The sequence below is a fragment of the Gamsiella multidivaricata genome, assembly GCF_025024155.1.
Source record: "Gamsiella multidivaricata strain RSA 2152 chromosome Unknown BC939scaffold_68, whole genome shotgun sequence".
NCBI classification, from domain to species: domain Eukaryota; kingdom Fungi; phylum Mortierellomycota; class Mortierellomycetes; order Mortierellales; family Mortierellaceae; genus Gamsiella; species Gamsiella multidivaricata.
Window position 1 is genome coordinate 98,157 of NW_026251776.1, and position 16,970 is coordinate 115,126.

Below are 16,970 nucleotides of genomic sequence, written 5' to 3' on the forward strand. Positions count from 1 at the left end.
AGCATTTTGTTCCGCCGATGGGTTCTTCTCCTGTTCGATATAATAAGGCATCCATTCATGTATAATGGCATACTAGACCAATTTCGCTTACTGAGAATACTCTATGCTGCAGTCGCTATGGGAACCAATTTGACCCAAATGGTCAGGGGAATGCTGCACTACACATTCACGCGTCCGACGACACAACTACCCACTACGTTGCCTAGATATGAAACATGAATCACCTCGTCATCATTCGCTGAATCCGCTCAATTCAGCATTAGTAGCTGTACTATAAGACGTTTAGGGGATGCTAGGAGTAGGTGTAGTTGTCGGAAGATGAAAAAAGGGAGGAGATAGTGGTGGTGATGATGATGCTAGCTGAACGCTTACCAGGCTTGAACAACCACAAACAGGTACAAGGTATCTCATAATGGAAGGTCTGTTATTCGCGTGTACTATGAAGGATGTAGAAGGACCATGTACACCTTCTCACAACGTGCATTGAGCAGCTGTAAAAGGAGAGAGGCATTTTTTCTTTAAAAAAGAGCGATTCAAGGGGAGATGAGATAGAACAGAAACCGCTATGCATATGAAGTAGCCTGTCTTTTTTTTTTTATATTGTCCTTGTCACTTTCGTTAACCAGTAACCGGCGAGGCGTATCATGCTCACAGAGCGGTGGGTCCAGGTTAGGGAAATAGCGGACGATGGAGGATCCTCCTTGTGTTTGTGTGCACAGGAAGGACCAGGTAGAGCCAATGGAACGCGTCCATTGGGGACACAGAAGAGCACTGAGTCTCAGACGCGCGTAGGAAAAATAATAGTAATAGTAATAGTAATAGTAATAGTAATAGTAATAGTAATAGTAATAGTAATAGTAATAGTAATAGTAATAGTAGTAAGTAATAGTAACAATAAGCACTTCAAAAGACCTCCTCAGGAACCGGCAGTAGGAGGTATCCAATAGAGGAGCACCCGAGAACCAGCATTTTGATCATGTATGTACTGCACGAGAAAGACGCTCAACCGATTATGTCGATTGAGCATTACCATATCATCCCGATCTGAGCCAATAACAAGGTCTCGGTCTGTTGGTACGAGAGGATGTATGGGGTATCTGAGGGGCTACCGGACGAGAAAAAAAAAAAAAAAAGCGTCAGAACCTCAAGGCTCCAAGCAGAAGAAGGGGTATGCTATGCCAAACAGGAAAGGGATTGGCTGACCTGGCCCATGCACACAGATAGGATGGTTGTGGGTGGATGATATGCGACATTTTACATAACGGCACTGGACACAAGGAAGCGAGAGCAACGCGCCTTCTCCTTCAAGCTGTGGCGGTTCGACTCCCTTTCCATCTCTTCAATCCTCTCATTCACTTCCCCACCCATCGAACGCTGCATCCATCCAATCTCCCTTCCCCTCCCTCTCTCTCTCTCTCATCCTCGCCTCTCTTTCTCGCTTACAGTCCTCGCTCCTCAGCTCATGGCTACCGCATACAAAGTAATCCTGTCCTTCCAGGCCTTTTTTTTGTAATTGTTTTCACACAACAGCCTCGACACAAACCATCGTCCTCATCCATGGTTTCTTTCCTTCATGTCTGCACTCCACGCTAGGGCCGGGAATCTCTGACTCAATCAGAAACCGCACGGCTATCGACGTTCCTTTCAGAGTGTCTTCTTGTAGGCACACTTAAGGTACGACTTTATCTTCCTAGCTCTGGAGTGTGCAAAGCACAGGGGGTGCACGTATACCGATACGATACAATACAAGGAGAAACCAGAGATTGATGTAGGAACATGCACAGCATACTACTCGATGCAATCGACGCATCGGCGCCCCAGTCTCGCAAGGGCATCGACAAAGGAGAAAACAACCTTTAATTGCTCTCTGTCTCTCACTGGCCTCATGGATGTATAGCCGGATGATAACCGCACGCAGCCCGTTAACAACATAAGGGAGTCGCTGAGGATTTCCAGAACACTCTTTCTTAAACCATTGATGTCACTGTCGGCGCCTTGCGGAGATGAACAGGGGGGAAAGATGTGGCAATAAACAACATCAGTACGCATGTTATTGACAGACAATGCCTCGTACAAAGGATACAACGCCCTAGTCATGTGTGACTGACTGACCAGATCTCCATGGTCATATAGCGCGTTGTCTGTTCAATCCTCAAAGACTCACGCTCTTCTCTTTCTCTTTTCCATCTCCTCCAGGGTTTTTACTATTTTGAGGTGTATCTACGAGGACGGGAGGAGCTACTTCTTCATGTATATAACGACATTAAACCGCCGTCGGATGGTCCCAGCAGCTTCACTCAACCAAATTCCCTCTCTCTTGCAAAGTCAAGGTAAAAAAGAATAAAAAAGAGACAACGCACGAGTCGAACAGTGATCTGCACAGGAAAAGGGCGCGCGAACAAATCACACATCATGTGCCTGACTAATGAGAAAGAGCATGTTCATAGGCCCACCAACATCCTTTCCACGAGAACGTTACGGTCGTAAGTGTGCATGGTTGTTTCTTCATATCTGTATTCTTTTTTTTTCGGACAATACCATGGAGTCCTTTAGAACTGATAGGCATGCATTCTCTTCTTTCTTTCATGCCCTAGACTAAAACTGAGCTCTCCGAAACCAACGCCACCTCCACTAAGCCCAATTGATACGGAGCTGGAGAAGGACGAGTCGCGCGCCACATTCTTAATTGCAGGATATCCCCGGTACAAATGTCCTTACGTCTGGGTAAGGACTATCTCATGACGGCATTGGGTGACGGGTAGTAAAGAGGGATTCTTTCTCTCTGAAGCACGCATACTAACTGATTAACAATTACCACAAACCGTACGGCTGGAACGAATACAGCTTCGGTCAAATCACAAACGACTTATTCAGAATAACAACGACCAGAAGGCGGAGGCGAACGACCCCCTGAAGCTGACCACCATTTCTGCATGGCGCACAGATGGTACGTTCGGGCAGGAACAAAAAAAAAAAAAAAAAAAAAAAAAAACGTGGAAGATGGATAAAAGCTGACGGCGTCAAAAACTTACATTAGGTCTTTGATTCATTTTTACTAGATATCCGGCTTTGGGATATCATGGCGGAAATTATCACGCTGACACTGTCACCATCGCCTATCAATCCGTTCCGGATTAGTCACGCGTACTTTGAGGCGCTGCCGCTGGAGGAATGTGTCGTTGCTACGGGTGCCATGATGGACTTTTTACAGAGAGTGTACATGAAAGATACCCCATACACCGATGCAGGTGCGTTTTTGCGGTGGAGTGATTTCCCACGAGAAAAAAAAAAAAAATTGGCAGAAAAAGGTCAAATAACTGAAGGGATGCAAACTAACGGCCGTCGTTTGTTTTCATCCGCATCTGACAAAAATAGTATACGCCGATATTAAGCACCTCCAGAAGATGCATTTCGCTTTGTATGACGAGCTGCATTCTTTTCTGACAGAACGACAAGAGGCAGCAGCGGCCGCTGGAGGCAATGGTCAGGTCGCGGTAGAGGCCGCGTTGCATTAGATTTCTTTAAAGAACGGCTTCTCTTTTTCAGGCTTACAGGATTACAGGACTGCAGGATGACATGATTGCAGGACAAGGCAGGACACACGGGATGCCGATGTCCTGTTTTGAAGTCTGTGAATCCATAAACAAGAAGAAAACCATGTAGCGAGACCACGCTTTTTGCATCAGATCAATCAGGCAAATACTAAAAAAATAAATGAAAAGTCGCATCTCCCAAATGGCTCTCCCCCCTTGCTTTTTTTTTTTTTTTTTTTTTTTTTTTTTCTCCCCTAATTGCCTGCATATCATAGAAAACAACAAAATTAGAGCTATAAAGAATTTGGTCCGCAGGGCTCAGGGCTTTTTTTTTATGTATATTATTATTAATCGTCATTCTTGGGCGCCACGGTCTTTAGCACAACTCTACATGCCAGCGTCGTTATACAATTTTCGGAGATCATCCGTTCCACATCGCATTAGGGTGACAGGACATCTGCCATGGTCTTCCACTTGCTTGTACGCACATGGGTAGCAGTACACATATCCTGAAGACAGCGCCGTCGGATTCGTGATCGTCTTTAGGCAGATGGGGCAGATGTTTGCGGCTCTTGGGAGAGGCAGGCCTTCAGGATGGGGCTTGACTCGCTCAGGTGGTGGCACTTCCGCGGTATCACCGGCCGTCGAGGCCTTGCGGTAGTAATCAGACTGGTACCACCATTCCAGGAACTTGAAAAAGAAGATCGACATTGGGAGTAGGACTTTGAGGAAATCGAGGGAACCGGATAGGAGTCCAAGGACGTTGTTCTGGATCGATTCTATCAATGAATTGGCTTGAGGTCTGGGCGCGTGCTTGGCTTTTTGTTGGATCTCGCGCTGATTTTTTTTTAAACAGAGAGAAGTTTGAATGGTTAGGTTTTTTTTTTTTTACAACGGACCAAAAAATAAAAATCGGTAGCACTGGGGATCAACATACATAATCCGTAGCGCTCATGCGTTTGACTTCGATCCCGATCAGACGAAGCCATGGTGAGTAGAAGGGAGTTTTGTTGTAAAGATAACCAATGTAATGTGCGAGGATTGAGAGCTGGTAAAGGGCATTCACATATGGGTACCCCTTCTTGAAAATCTTGATCGCCATCGCCTTGGACCTGACCGTAAACGGTTGCTATATGTCATGGATGGGAAATGCATAAGGTCAATTGATATATCGATGGTTCGCGAACCCAAAATATGTTCGAATCAATGTTGGAGTCAAAAGAAGAAGGAAAAAAAAGAAAAGGTCTTTTTGCATTACCCCCGTCAAGTCTTCTTCTTCCTGTGCAAACTCATCGCCAAAGAGTCGAGCAGCCTCGCCTCCAGAAATTTTTTCGTAGTACTCGTCTAATTTGCACTTCACATATGGCAATCCAATCTATATAAAAAAATATATTTAAAAATCCCGCCAGGCGTACATAGTGTCAGTTAGTCCGAGAGAGATCTGCAGGGCAGGGACGCATACATATCTATTAAAGCGACATCAGGCACTTCGAGAGAGATCCTTACCAGGAAAAGAAGCGATTTTCGAATATCCCGTTCCCGTAACTTGTTGGATCCTGGCATTGAGGATGTTGCCGCTGCTGCCGCTGCTGCCGCTGCTGTAGTTGCTACTGAATCGTCATCGATATTAACTTTAGATTGCTTCACTACCCGAGGCGCCCTAACTCGCTTTAATCCGTAAAAGTTTTCTGCAAACGAGGCGCCTGAAGAGTTCCCGACATGACAAGATAGTAAAAGCAGAGTGTCAGTTTAAATGTAAAATGTCCGGCCGAATTGAAGAAAACTTGATCGTGCTCTTGTCTTCTGGAAAAAGAAAGAAAGAAAGAAAGATGTCTTTACCATATTCGCGGAGATAGTGCCGTTCGATAAAGAACATAAGGATCGCATAAAACTCTTCGTATCGGTTCACGATCCAAATGAGATATCGGGGATACCGTTGTGCGTACACCTAGAATGTAGCCGATCCGCGGCCAAAAAAAAAAAAAAAAAGACAAAAAAGGAGAATAGACATGTCAGGGTATCTCCATAAGTCGTCCCATGGAGAGACGATGGCGGTTGCCTAGCGCTGTTCCATATTCGATCGTGTCATAAATAATTGTTTGGCGCTCTGTCAAGGCGGGTTCCCTTACAGCGATAACATAGCGCAGGGCCGGTTCGAGCATCTCTCGCATCTTGTCCTGGGCGATCAGCTCAAACAGTGAAGGCCGGTCTGCCTGCGACCCTCCTCCGAGATTGGACATGAACTCCATGGTTGCGGTTGGTCGTTTTTTGATGCCGAAAGGAGGGGAAATGTGTTCAAGAGCGGAGAGTAGAAAGGGGAAAAGGCGAAGCGAGCGGACGTGCTTCCTCCTTCCGTTCGGGGCGTGCATTTGAAAGAGAAATGCTTGCTCGGCTGGCGGCGATAGTGCACGTGATCGAATAGGACGATTTAGTTGAGATGATCAAAGATCGTCTGCAGAACACCCCATCAAAGCTGACCAGCTCTTTCCTCGCGAAAACAACACGACACGACACGACACGACATCAAGGAAAGACAAAAACAGCAACACAATGTCAAGCAGTGCCAGCAGTAGCAGCGCGGGAGCATCGAGCAAGCAGCCTCGCCCGAGTGATCAGGAACTGACTCAGACCTACAACACCATGAAGTCTGAGCTCAACCAGCTGGCGCAGAAGATCGGCGAACTTGAGACTGAATCGGATGAACACACGTAAATGCCATACGACACATGCCACACCTATGCTTCTTTTTTGCTTCTTGAAGATATTTCGGTTCTCTCCATCTTTGCACATGGAAGAGCGAATAGGCGGTACGATACAGGATGAGAACAAAGATGTTAATATCATACAATGATCTGGTTTTGTTTGTTTTTTTCCTTGGTAGTCTCGTCGTCGACACGATCTCGCCTCTGGACCCCGAGAGGAAGTGCTTCCGTTTGGTTGGAGGAGTACTCGTAGAACGTACCGTCAAGGAGGTCTTGCCAGCATTGAAGACCAACCAGGAAGGCGTAGGGATTTATTTTATCGCTTGATCAACATAGTCAACATGGTCAATTGGCTTTTGATGTGTTACTAAGAATATCCTCCTACGCTGGCTACTTTCAAATAGATCAAGAATGTTACGATGCAGCTGGTGCAAAAGTACAAGAGCAAGGAGGACGAGTTCATGGCATTTCAGAAGAAGTACAACATTCAAGTCAAGCAATAAAGGAAGCCCCATTTCTGGGTACAGCGTCCCCCATGGAGCACAATTACTTATCGACATGCAGGCGAAGAGAGAGAAAAGACTGATTATGATTGCGAAGTGTCCAGGGCGTTGTTTATTGCGCGGTGGTATTTACATGTTTGAGTTGAGGCAGCTGGGAGGGCAATTGAAGCAATTGGACTTTTATTTCCTCATGGCCATGAAATCCCCTGTACCTGTAGTTGGTTGTGGGCCATCGCAGCAGCGATGCATATGCCTTGGATACTGCGCCGGCTATCTCGGACCTTGGGACCGTCCAATGGTTTGCGCCTTCTGTGCGTGGGTCACTCAGATTCAAATAGAGTGTGGGGGTTGTAGTTTGTGACCCTCTTTTTTTTTCTGTTAGTGGTATCCTCCAATTCACACAGCCTTCCCTTTTCTTTCGCTCTTTCTCTTTCTCACCCTCACCCTCTCTCACCCATTCGCCTCTTCTCTCATTTCCACGCCTTGACTTTCTTTCCAACCTCTTTTTTTTCTCTCTTCCCTTTACCTCCTCCCAAGGCAATTGTCCTGCCTTTCTTTACAGACTTCTTTTCAGGCACCAGAACTACCACTTCCCGTCCAATTGCCTGCGCCCTTTCCTTTTTCTGCCTACCTATCACCAATCATTACCCATCCCATACACACTTATACACAACCATGACAGTTCTTAGCATAAAATGGGGCCGTGAGAAAACAGCCTTCGAGTTCAAGGACCGTTCACTCGCCGATATCCCCCTGGGTGAGCTCCGTCAACGGTGTCACGACTGGTCAGGAGTCCCCCTCGGTGGATTGACCCTGATCTCTGCGGGCGCAACCATGAAGGACGACAAGGCCCCGCTCTCCTGCTTCGGCATCAAACCCAACGGCCAGATCACCATGATGGGCACCCGTCCCACAGTACGTTGCCTCCCGTCCTTTCATCTTCTCCTGTCTGCCCCTGTAGATTGTGTTCTGTCCTGTTCTATACCATGTCCACCATCCTAACCCTTCCCCCCCCCCCATCCCCTATCTTCCACACCTCCACACCACAGAAAACAGACATCCGCACGCTGACAACCAACGGCGATCCAGAAGAGTATGCCCTCATTATCAAGATCCAGTCTTCTCTCCAAAAGACCCTCGACCTCGTCGCGCAACATGTTCCCCGCTATGAACAAGCCGTCCAGGACTACATCCAATCCAATTCGGGCCCCGTTAATCTTTCCCAAATACCCCTTCTACCCGCTCGAAAAGGTCTCCAGGACGCCCATGGTCTTCTTTCCGAGAACCTGCTCCAGTCTCTCCTGATCTTTGATGGCGTCGTCTGTAAACCGGACTTTGAGGTCGCCCGTGCAACTAGGAGAGAGGCCGTCAAGGAAACACAGCGGCTCTTGGATGTTATTGATGAGATGAATGAGCGCGTCAAGGCCTGTGATCGAGGCGCCCCTCAACAGCCATAATAAAAATTTCTGTCCCAAACAACTCATTCATATTCAAACAAGTTTGCCGTGTCGATCATGAAAATGCCGTAAAAGTCGAGATGCAGATTTCGCTTTTTTTTATATTTATATATATTTTTTTATTAGCTTCATGGTTATTAGGATTGTTGGCAACGGATATCAAGCCATGCATAGCATAGAATAGCATAGGCGTCAAGTAATGAGTTGAATACCAAACAAAAGAAACACAACAGGAATAAAGGACAAAGACAAACAACACGAGGAAAGACAATGAGAGAATAGAACACATTGTTGTTGTACAATGGAAACCAACAACAGAAATACAAAACGAAACGAGCTGTAAAAGTATGAACAAGGAAAAAGAAAATAAAATAGAGCCAGCAAGATCAACAGCTGGGTCTTCAGCGGTCCCAGCCTCCAACCATACTGTGATGTCCCGACTGATCCAGTTGCGAATTTGTAAGGAACGGGAGCGCTGAGTGGGACAACGTCGAACCGATACGGCCTTCCTTTTGGACCTCGTTCACATTGCCATTATTACCTCCGGCCTGGTTGGATCCATTGTTGCTCTGGGTATGGATATGAGTATGGGTATTGTAAGCGCCACCGTGGCTGATTGTGGCTCCGCCAATGATGCCACCGAGCCCACTCGAGAACAGATCCCGTTCACCGCTGCCACTGAATGTTGACCCCGACGAAAAGTTCGCCATGTTCAATGGCGATCCATCACCAGCGCTCCCCCCGAGTCCCCCAAGAGATCGAGGAGATCCAAAGCTGTTGTCTGGCTGCTGACCCAGCGAGAGTCTGTTCATCGAGTTCACCAGCGATTTGCGACCATAGAGGTCAGAGCTGCTGTTGCTCAATCGCACCACATTCGGCAGAGGTACACCGGCATGTGTCGAATCATACAGCTGCTGGTTACTATATGTTGATCCCATCGACGGAACCGAGCCTCGGCGGTTCGCAAGCATCGATGAGGGTGGGGTCTGAGGAACAAGCCCTCCACTCCCTCCTTGGATACCCTGGTGCTGGAACTGATATGATCGGTATCGGTTCCGCATGTCATCGAAAGGCTCGTCACTATCGTCTTCAGTAGAGATATCGTCGCTATTGACACTTCCTCCAGCTGATCCAAGGCCTCCTCCAATAGGCCCCAGGAACATGGTGTGATGACTGGCCGTGCTGTTGTGGCTAGAGTGCCGCTGGCGCTGCTGTGGGTATTGAATAGATTGGCCAAATGTAGATTGGGGTGGGTATGCTTGACCTGGTTGCTGCTGCTGCTGCTGCTGGTATAACATCTGCTGCTGATGTGATCGGTTGTTGCCACTATTGAGGGCAGGCCCATAACCTGGTCCAAAAGACGGCATTGATACCATCTTGTCTTCGTAGAACTGCATGCTGTCGCGTGAAACAAATGATCCGGACATGGGTCGTCGAGGAGATGGTTGGTGGTGCTGCTGAGGATGGTGTTGTTGCTGCGGCGACTGCTGTCCCATTGACTTTGAATAATTTGCGATATCGCTTGATGCGCCTTGGACAGGCGAGCTGTTGTTTGAGTACAAATGATTGGAAGGAACAGAGCCTGGGGTCTGGTATCCCATCGCACCGACATATGGCCCTTCCGGTGAGAACAGCTGTGTTTGTTGGCCTTGACCACCAGGTGTGTAAAATCCACTGTTGCCAACGCTGTTCATCCCAGGGGGCGGAGTACGAAACTGTCCAATGGCACCAGGGAAGCCTGGTGTGTTTGGCAAGTGTTGCTGCTGCTGCTGGTTCTGCTTCCCAGGGCTTGCCCATGGGTCGACGGGCAGCGATGTTAGTCGGTTAAATGAAGACGACTGGTTGTACTGATGCATTCCAGGAGCCTGACTTAGCGAAAACGAAGGTCCTGATGCGGCCGTGGCAGGTGCAGTCGTGGAGGATCCTGATCCTGGCAACAAGGACAGCTGCCGGTTGCTCTGTTCGGGCCAAGGAGGAGGTGAAGAGGCCACAGGAGGCAGCCCAGAGTTGGGTCCGTGCGAAAAGAGAGCCCGAATATCTGGTGCAACCATCGAGCTGGATGTTTGTCCGCCTCCTCCGGTTGCTGAGGAGCGATTCAAAGTCTCGAAGGCATTACCTGTATTCTCAAACAGAGAATAGTTCAAGAATGTAGGGGCAGGGGCAGGGGCAGGGGTCGAAAGTTCTAAAGAGACATACATCAAAGGCCCCAAATTAGCTCCACGCAATTTCAGACCCTTTTCATGCAACACGCGCCATTCATAATACCACTTTTGTCCTTACCTCCACTGGTCACAGAAGACAGGATCTTGCTATTGAAATGCGGAAATGCCTCGGCAAAAGAGTCTGACCTAGGACGCCGTACCCGAATCTCGTCGTCATAGACCTCGATCTGATTGTCGATCAGAAATTGCACCAGCAACTCTTTAGCGTTCTGCAGATAATCCTCGTTGTTGCGACTGTACTTGAATACGAACAAATGGTCCTCCTCCTCACTTTCCTCGCCCTCATCATCGCTGTCGGTCAAGCTGCTGAGAGATCTGGCCAGCTTTTCGTCGTTTTCGCTGACGTGGCCCTCCCGCTGCAGTCCTGTCTCCGATGCTTCATGGTCAACTGAGTGCTGCTTCTTGTGTTCTGTAGTAGATGGTGCCTTAGGTCCAACGTTGATTCCGGCTGCGGATTCGTTCTGCTTGTTGATGCAAGCAGCGGTCTCCACAGGGAGAGGAGGAACAAGAGTCATGTTCCATTCGTTCTTCATCTTATCCAGCACCTCGGTCTTGAACTCTGGTTTGGCCAAAACTCTAAACATCGCCTCCGAAAACGGGACCGGGTACACATATTGTTCGTCCACCAGAGAGAGCAGCATCGATGTCGCTTGATGGACAAGGGACTCTGGTCCTGAAATCCAGACAACGTCGCTCCCGGTCTCCTTTTCAGGAAATCTAATCATAGCATTGGTGGCGCTCTGGAGTTCGCTCAACTCTCGGGCGTGATCAGATAGAAGCGAGAGATGGTACTGCTTGGGTATGATAATGGAATGTTGTACAAAGTCCTTGTCCTTTGGGTTGACTAGCTCCATCACGGCATGCTTCAGATTCTCCAGATTGATGGCGTTCTTAGAGGGTGTCCTCGCCACGACATTGTCTAGGTTGTCAAAGTAGCCGCCAAGGTTGGCAAATTCCTCTGAATTCGAAAACTTGACGTAGACCCCAAACTTCTTCATGATGCGCTGAATGTTTTTGCCACCCACGCCGATAATCCGCTTGTGATATGTCTCCGGTACATAGAACGAAATCTCCGCCGGCAGTTCCTCCTGAAGCAGAGCTAGGGCTTCCACAGCCTTCACAGAGATGGTTGAGCTCAGATCGACGTAAAAATTGTATTCGTTGCATGGGTCGAACTTGATCTTGGCCCCGGTTGCCTTCATGATACGGTTGATCTTGCCGTTCTTCTTGCCAGAGATGAACTCGCGGTGCTCGTTCGCTAGTTCGACCGAAAACTTGACTTCATGGTGCATCGTCTTTACAAAGTCGACGTCGGCCAGGTACTGGACCGCAATCCTTGACTGGATCTCGTTTCCAAAGATAAAAAACCCGTTGTTGCGGAATTCCACTTCCGCTCCAGAGGCCTGGGAAACAAGCTTTGAAATATTGGCGATAGGCGACAGCGCATTCGGAGGGCTTTGTGGGATCACCAGAAGGTTCTCGTGGATAGGTGAGAGAATATTGATTGATCCAGAGTGGAATTGCGCGGACTATCAGACAGGTACCTTGGTTAGTATCCAATGGCAACAAAAGAATTGATAATACAACTGTAACGGCAACAAAAATAGCAGTGGTTAGATGCTTACCATCTGCATCACTGTTCGGATAGTTCGCTCGACATTCACTCTTGATTCGGCATAAACAAAGATAATAGGATGACCGGCGCCAAGCGGAGGAAAGGCGATAAAGGACGCATTATCAATCATGATCGAGCGCAGCTTGTCTCGATGATTCAAAAGCATCCAATCCAGCTTGCGGCAGGCAATGTTCACTTGGCGAGTGTAGGCTGGTGCGGCTGACTGGGCACGAGCATAGGCGCGCGAAAGGATATCCTTGGCGATCTGGACTTTGGCAGGTTCACCCGTGATATAAACCTCGTTGTATCTGGAATCCACTGGATTTCCGCCCTTATTGGCGGTCTGTACAAAGGGTGATGCCATGTAGATATTTGTCCTCGTCTTGGCCATCAGGCTCTGCAGGTCATCGCGCTTTCGACCACCAATCATGTTTTGATATTTGAGTTCCACCTGAAGTTTCTCTTGTGCGATTCCAGGCTGGAGCGTGTCAATTGCCACCAGGAGGAGAAGTCTTGCAGTCTCTGCGCTCTCCCATGATCCGGAGACGAGTAACTCGACAATTTCCTGCCTTGCACGAGCAGCGACGATGGATTTTGCAGAGGGAAGGGCATGAAACTGGCTTGAGACGAGTGCGATCGATGTCTTTGTGGAGGCTGAGATTTGGTCGACCCGGACCTTGAACTGGGGCAGCACAGTGAAGTATGTGGAGAAGGATGCGGTTGCTGATACTGCTGGTATAGGGGCTGACACAGATGGCGACAAGGATGCTGCTGGATCGGCTGGGTCGGCCGCTGCAGATGGCGCAGGAGGTGCAGTGGAGGGAGTGACTGAGGAGCGAGCCTGGGTGGTGTTGGTGGCGCTGGTATTCTCGGAGGCGGTGGCGTCCGTTTCTGTTGTGTCTGCTGTCACTGGTGTTTCCGGAGCTGTCGCTGGTGCTGTTTCTGATACTGTTTCTGGTACTGTCTCTGGTGCTGTTTCTGGTGCTGTTTCTGGTGCTGTTCCTGCTGCTTCCGCGCCATTGGCCTTTAATCCTGTGACAGGCGATGTGGCTTCCGGGAATGCGTCTGCGGAGATACACGCCTTGCTGATCTTGACCGACAGCTTGGGCTATAGGGGATGGAGCACATCCAGAGATCGGAGGTAGACGACGGTTAGCTACTGCGGTATGATTGCATTGTGCATATGTGCAGTATGCAGCACACGATTCGACCAAGACAAGATACGAACAGCGAGGTATGATGAGATGTCAGCGGATAAGAATGTCTTGCCCCTCTCCCTCTTCCCCCATTCACCCCCTCCCCGAGTATTTCTGGATACTCTCGCCCGCTCCGCTTTTCTCGCTCCGCTGACCGCTGTTTAGCAAAAACGCAGACGTCAACAACGAAAACAATCCCAATGCCCAACACCCAACACCCAACGACACACTCGAAACACTGAAATAAAAAATAAATAAAAAGAGTCATAAGATCACCGGTATTACACTCCCCCCCCCCCCCCCCAAAGATACCAGGATGTCCGATATGGATTGGATCCATCATGGATCAACCACGTGGAGGAGGAGCAAGCCAGAGATCTGGTTATGAATCCAGGTTGCGCAGGCAAAACAGATCGGTGTAGGCATCTGCAATCCCCCTCTTTTGTATGTTCTTGTGTCTATGTGTTTGTGTCCTCAGCGTCCATTGCAGCCGGTAAAAATAGACTGTCCCAACAGCAGAACTGGGGGTGGGGGGGGGGGGGGGCAAAGTCGCACACGGGAAAAACAACAATAACAGAGATCTGATCTGTTGCAATGGTAAAAACAAATGCCATTGTTCCTGTTGTTGATCGACCAAAAAAAAAAAAGAAAGAAAGAACAAAGAGATCTAATTTGATTCCAGCTATTGTTACCTTGAGAGGACTGTTGCGCAAGAGTGCGCCTCTTGCGGCCATGACATTCTGGTAAGGACCAGAGATGGCGATGTTGTAGACTGATTGGTGGTTCTCGATCGAGAGTCGCTTCTTGGCCTGGGTGGTGTGAGGGCTAATATCGAGGATGACCTGACAGTGATGACTGCGGCTGGTCTCTGCGCAGAGCTGGCGAAAAGTGTTGGTCAGGGTCTCGTCGACGGGTCCGGCCTGAGCAGGCGTGGGGCAGGGGACGCAGAGCGACAGGATTGTGTTCTCTGCCATGACGAGCGAGCGGACGGGCGAGCAGGCGCGGGGCGTTTCTGTCGAGGGAGAGAAGAGAGGGATGGAGGAGGTATATGGGGCTGATCCAGAGATCAGTCGATCGAGGCCACTTCCTGACTCCTGACGGGTATCGGTGGTGTCGGTGTCGGTAACGGTAACGGGAGTTGAAGTCAAGGGTCGAGGGTGGAGCGAGTCGAGGATGGAGGGTGCAGAGAGTATGCGGTGCGATAGAGTTGGGGATCGGATGGACACGTTGTGCTGCTCTGCTGGCGGGTCTTTGTTGTGGACAATAAAGTTGGCGTCCGAGTCAGAGTTCAGGATCCGAGTCAGGCAGTCGGAGTGCGCAGAGGGTCCAGCTGCAGCTGCAAGGAAATAAAGAGAATAAAGAGAATAAAGAGGGCGAGGAGACGAAGGAGACGAAGGAGACGAAGGGGGGGTCGTTAGATGTCAGCCGTTACAACGGGAATGATGGGGATGACACAGTGATGCAAGTATGTGGTATGCAGTGACAGAGCAGGGGAGGAGATGACGGGACAAGAGAGAAGGGAAAGATGAAAGATGGAAAGAAAGAAAAGAGAGAAAAGAGAGAAAAGAAAGAAAAGAAAGAAAAGAAAGAAAGGGCTGGGCAGGGCAGGGAAGGAGGACGACAAAAAAGGGAGGGGAGAGTATATAAAAGGAGATTACAGCAGTGGGTGGGCGCTTATAAGGAAATGTGAGGGGGGTGGGGAGAGAGAGAGAGAGAGAGAGAGAGAGAGAGAGAGAGAGAGAAGAAAAGAAGAAAGAGGAAGAGTGGAGAAGGACACCCACAATCCGATGGGGGGATAGAAAGTGCAGCAACAGACGTTATGTAAACCCTTCAGAAACAGTCCGCAGTTCTCAGTCTACAGTCCACAGAGGACGCGACATCAACGCGAGGAGGACCAGCGAGCGAGACCATCCGCCCCACTTCGATTATGCGCGTCTTCTGAACGGGGACAGAGGAGCGAAAGGCATTTCCATTCGTGGACATAATGAAAATTGGCGGGAAACACCTGCAACTTGTAAGGTCGTGTGCTGGTGGGCTGTGTGTGTGCGTGGGTTACAGCAGCTGCGTGGTAACGCAACATGCTTCGCCCCAATGGATGGACAGGCCGACTCCGTCCCTAATCCTTGCCCAAGTTTGTTTACATTTGTTTACCTTTGTCGTCAATACCTAATGCAACCCGTGTGCTGCGCTGTGCTGTGCTGTGTTATTGCAATGATGTGCTACTCTGTGCAAGCACAAACAATAATGTGAACAGCCAAAGAAGGGGTCGTGTCAAGGAAGAAGGGGTATACAACAAATGGGGCGCGAAAAATATGGACTATTTGAAAGTCCTGAACCAAAGAGGGTGGATGCTGAGAGGGCGCGGATCAAAAAGATGAAATAGACAAGAGTGAGAAAGAGAAAGAGCAAGGAAATAGTCCGGCGCACGAGTTACGGCTAAGGTATAATGATAATGGTTGCTAATGTGTGGTGCCAGTTTGCCATATAGCCTGGAATGAACGATGACAGGGAAGGAGAGGGTGGGGCGGTGGTGGTAGTGGTGGTGGATACCGTTGTTGGTTGTGGGTTCGTTTTTCGGTCAAGTCACCATCCTTCAGCCTGGGCGAGTTTGCAAGTCGTCGGATCTGTCGAAGATCTTTCCTTTTGTAGACAACGGATAATGAATCCTGAGTACGATGCACAACGTTGAGTGTAGTCCTTGGTCGAAACGAGAATAAGGAATTGACCATGGAGGGGGACGAGATCTTATGCGGACAGATCTCAGATAGACGCCTCTGTAAATACATGTAATGGGTTGTCAGCGTCATGTGGCGAAGCAAGGATGTAGATCGTATGCGGAAGCGCTCTGCAAGGAGCCCATCACAGAGATCAGACCCTTTTCTTTGGCGATCGTGCGTGGGTGTATGAGCGCCCACACAAAACATCCCAATAAACACCTGGTAAACATGAGCACTTCGGTGGCTGTGCGGTTGCCCATCCCATCCACCCATATACCCATATACTCGGCACATGTGCACAAAGAAACATACACACAAATGTAATAATGATGCTGAATGCTGTGTGGAACAGACAACCGGCATCATCATTTCCTTAACTCTCTGAAAGGCATATCAACCCCTCGACTCCTGAACCGGTAATTGGTCTAAAAGATCTGGAGATCGTACTTCGAAGGGGTACTCTCTTCTACAGAGACCAGAGATATGCAGAAGAAGCCGCCGAGCGATCTCAAGCCAGACACGCACCACAAATACACTCATCCTCTTGTCAGTATCTGAGGAATGAGACTAGCCTGATGGCTGGCATTTTATCCGATCTATCTCGTCGGAGAATACTTTAGCAGCTCTGGCGGATGCAGTTGATTCATTTCTTATTATTATGGCCAATAGGAATTTATGCCGGGAAGGGACCACCGTCTACTTGGCGGTCTTGAGAGAAGCATTTCCTGGAAAATATTTATCTGGAATCCACTACCGGTCCATCCAAACTTGGCAGAGATCTCTGTATCTTCGCACATTAAGAGCTCAAGCACTCTGTCCATAAATGCTAGGCAATGAAGTGTAGCCGTAGTCTGTACTTGTGGCAGTTGGGTCTTCTGGTGCCTGTGCTTGTGCCTGTCTTTGTTTCTGCTGCACGCCGATCAAACCCCAGATAGGAGAGATCTGAGCAGATCTACATTCCTTATCTTTGCATCCTCACCTTTACACTTTTATAATATCCCCTCTTTTGCTATACGTCTTTTTGT

General features: G+C 48.8%; 6 protein-coding genes across 6 annotated transcripts; 3 read left to right on the forward strand and 3 right to left on the reverse strand.

The window, feature by feature from the left end:
- The first annotated feature begins 1,251 nt into the window (after positions 1 to 1,251).
- On the forward strand, positions 1,252 to 3,733 carry BC939DRAFT_461822 (uncharacterized protein). The gene is made up of 8 exons (XM_051557048.1): positions 1,252 to 1,480; positions 1,594 to 1,674; positions 2,197 to 2,330; positions 2,448 to 2,483; positions 2,595 to 2,724; positions 2,845 to 2,947; positions 3,060 to 3,248; positions 3,376 to 3,733. The coding sequence occupies exons 1-8, from the start codon at positions 1,463 to 1,465 to the stop codon at positions 3,513 to 3,515; spliced, it is 831 nt and encodes a 276-aa protein (XP_051408819.1). The 5' UTR covers positions 1,252 to 1,462; the 3' UTR covers positions 3,516 to 3,733.
- Positions 3,734 to 3,854: 121 nt separating this feature from the next.
- BC939DRAFT_461827 (Pex12 amino terminal region-domain-containing protein) lies at positions 3,855 to 5,969 on the reverse strand. Its single transcript, XM_051557049.1, has 6 exons — positions 5,663 to 5,969; positions 5,373 to 5,481; positions 5,040 to 5,236; positions 4,792 to 4,908; positions 4,471 to 4,662; positions 3,855 to 4,370 (listed from the first exon to the last, which is right to left on the reverse strand). The coding sequence occupies exons 1-6, from the start codon at positions 5,900 to 5,902 to the stop codon at positions 3,921 to 3,923; spliced, it is 1,305 nt and encodes a 434-aa protein (XP_051408820.1). The 5' UTR covers positions 5,903 to 5,969; the 3' UTR covers positions 3,855 to 3,920.
- A 114-nt stretch (positions 5,970 to 6,083) lies between these two features.
- Positions 6,084 to 6,738, forward strand: BC939DRAFT_506211 (Prefoldin; the record flags this gene model as incomplete). The annotated part of the gene is made up of 3 exons (XM_051560757.1): positions 6,084 to 6,241; positions 6,415 to 6,538; positions 6,640 to 6,738. 3 exons carry the CDS (start codon positions 6,084 to 6,086, stop codon positions 6,736 to 6,738), a joined length of 381 nt encoding a protein of 126 aa, XP_051408821.1.
- A 675-nt stretch (positions 6,739 to 7,413) lies between these two features.
- BC939DRAFT_480042 (uncharacterized protein) lies at positions 7,414 to 8,195 on the forward strand (the record flags this gene model as incomplete). Its single annotated transcript, XM_051558902.1, has 2 exons — positions 7,414 to 7,653; positions 7,788 to 8,195. The coding sequence occupies 2 exons, from the start codon at positions 7,414 to 7,416 to the stop codon at positions 8,193 to 8,195; spliced, it is 648 nt and encodes a 215-aa protein (XP_051408822.1).
- Positions 8,196 to 8,396: 201 nt separating this feature from the next.
- BC939DRAFT_276768 (uncharacterized protein) lies at positions 8,397 to 10,379 on the reverse strand. Its single transcript, XM_051551175.1, has one exon. It carries the CDS (start codon positions 10,244 to 10,246, stop codon positions 8,597 to 8,599), a length of 1,650 nt encoding a protein of 549 aa, XP_051408823.1. The 5' UTR covers positions 10,247 to 10,379; the 3' UTR covers positions 8,397 to 8,596.
- Positions 10,380 to 10,422: 43 nt separating this feature from the next.
- BC939DRAFT_400990 (uncharacterized protein) lies at positions 10,423 to 14,202 on the reverse strand (the record flags this gene model as incomplete). The annotated part of the gene is made up of 4 exons (XM_051552575.1): positions 10,423 to 10,677; positions 10,855 to 11,946; positions 12,043 to 12,776; positions 13,932 to 14,202. 4 exons carry the CDS (start codon positions 14,200 to 14,202, stop codon positions 10,423 to 10,425), a joined length of 2,352 nt encoding a protein of 783 aa, XP_051408824.1.
- Positions 14,203 to 16,970: the final 2,768 nt, after the last annotated feature.

Bases quoted from the DNA above. Each gene is read 5' to 3' on its own strand.
- BC939DRAFT_461822 (XM_051557048.1), top strand. The intron at 2,725-2,844 runs GTAAGGACTATC...GAACGAATACAG, and splicing joins ACAAATGTCCTTACGTCTGG to CTTCGGTCAAATCACAAACG. The intron at 3,249-3,375 runs GTGCGTTTTTGC...TGACAAAAATAG, and splicing joins TACCCCATACACCGATGCAG to TATACGCCGATATTAAGCAC.
- BC939DRAFT_276768 (XM_051551175.1), bottom strand. From the start codon at position 10,246: ATGGTTGCACCAGATATTCGGGCTCTCTTTTCGCACGGACCCAACTCT.
- BC939DRAFT_461827 (XM_051557049.1), bottom strand. From the start codon at position 5,902: ATGCACGCCCCGAACGGAAGGAGGAAGCACGTCCGCTCGCTTCGCCTT. The intron at 5,482-5,662 runs GTAAGGGAACCC...GCTACATTCTAG, and splicing joins CCCTGCGCTATGTTATCGCT to GTGTACGCACAACGGTATCC. The intron at 4,371-4,470 runs GTATGTTGATCC...AAAAAAAATCAG, and splicing joins GCATGAGCGCTACGGATTAT to CGCGAGATCCAACAAAAAGC.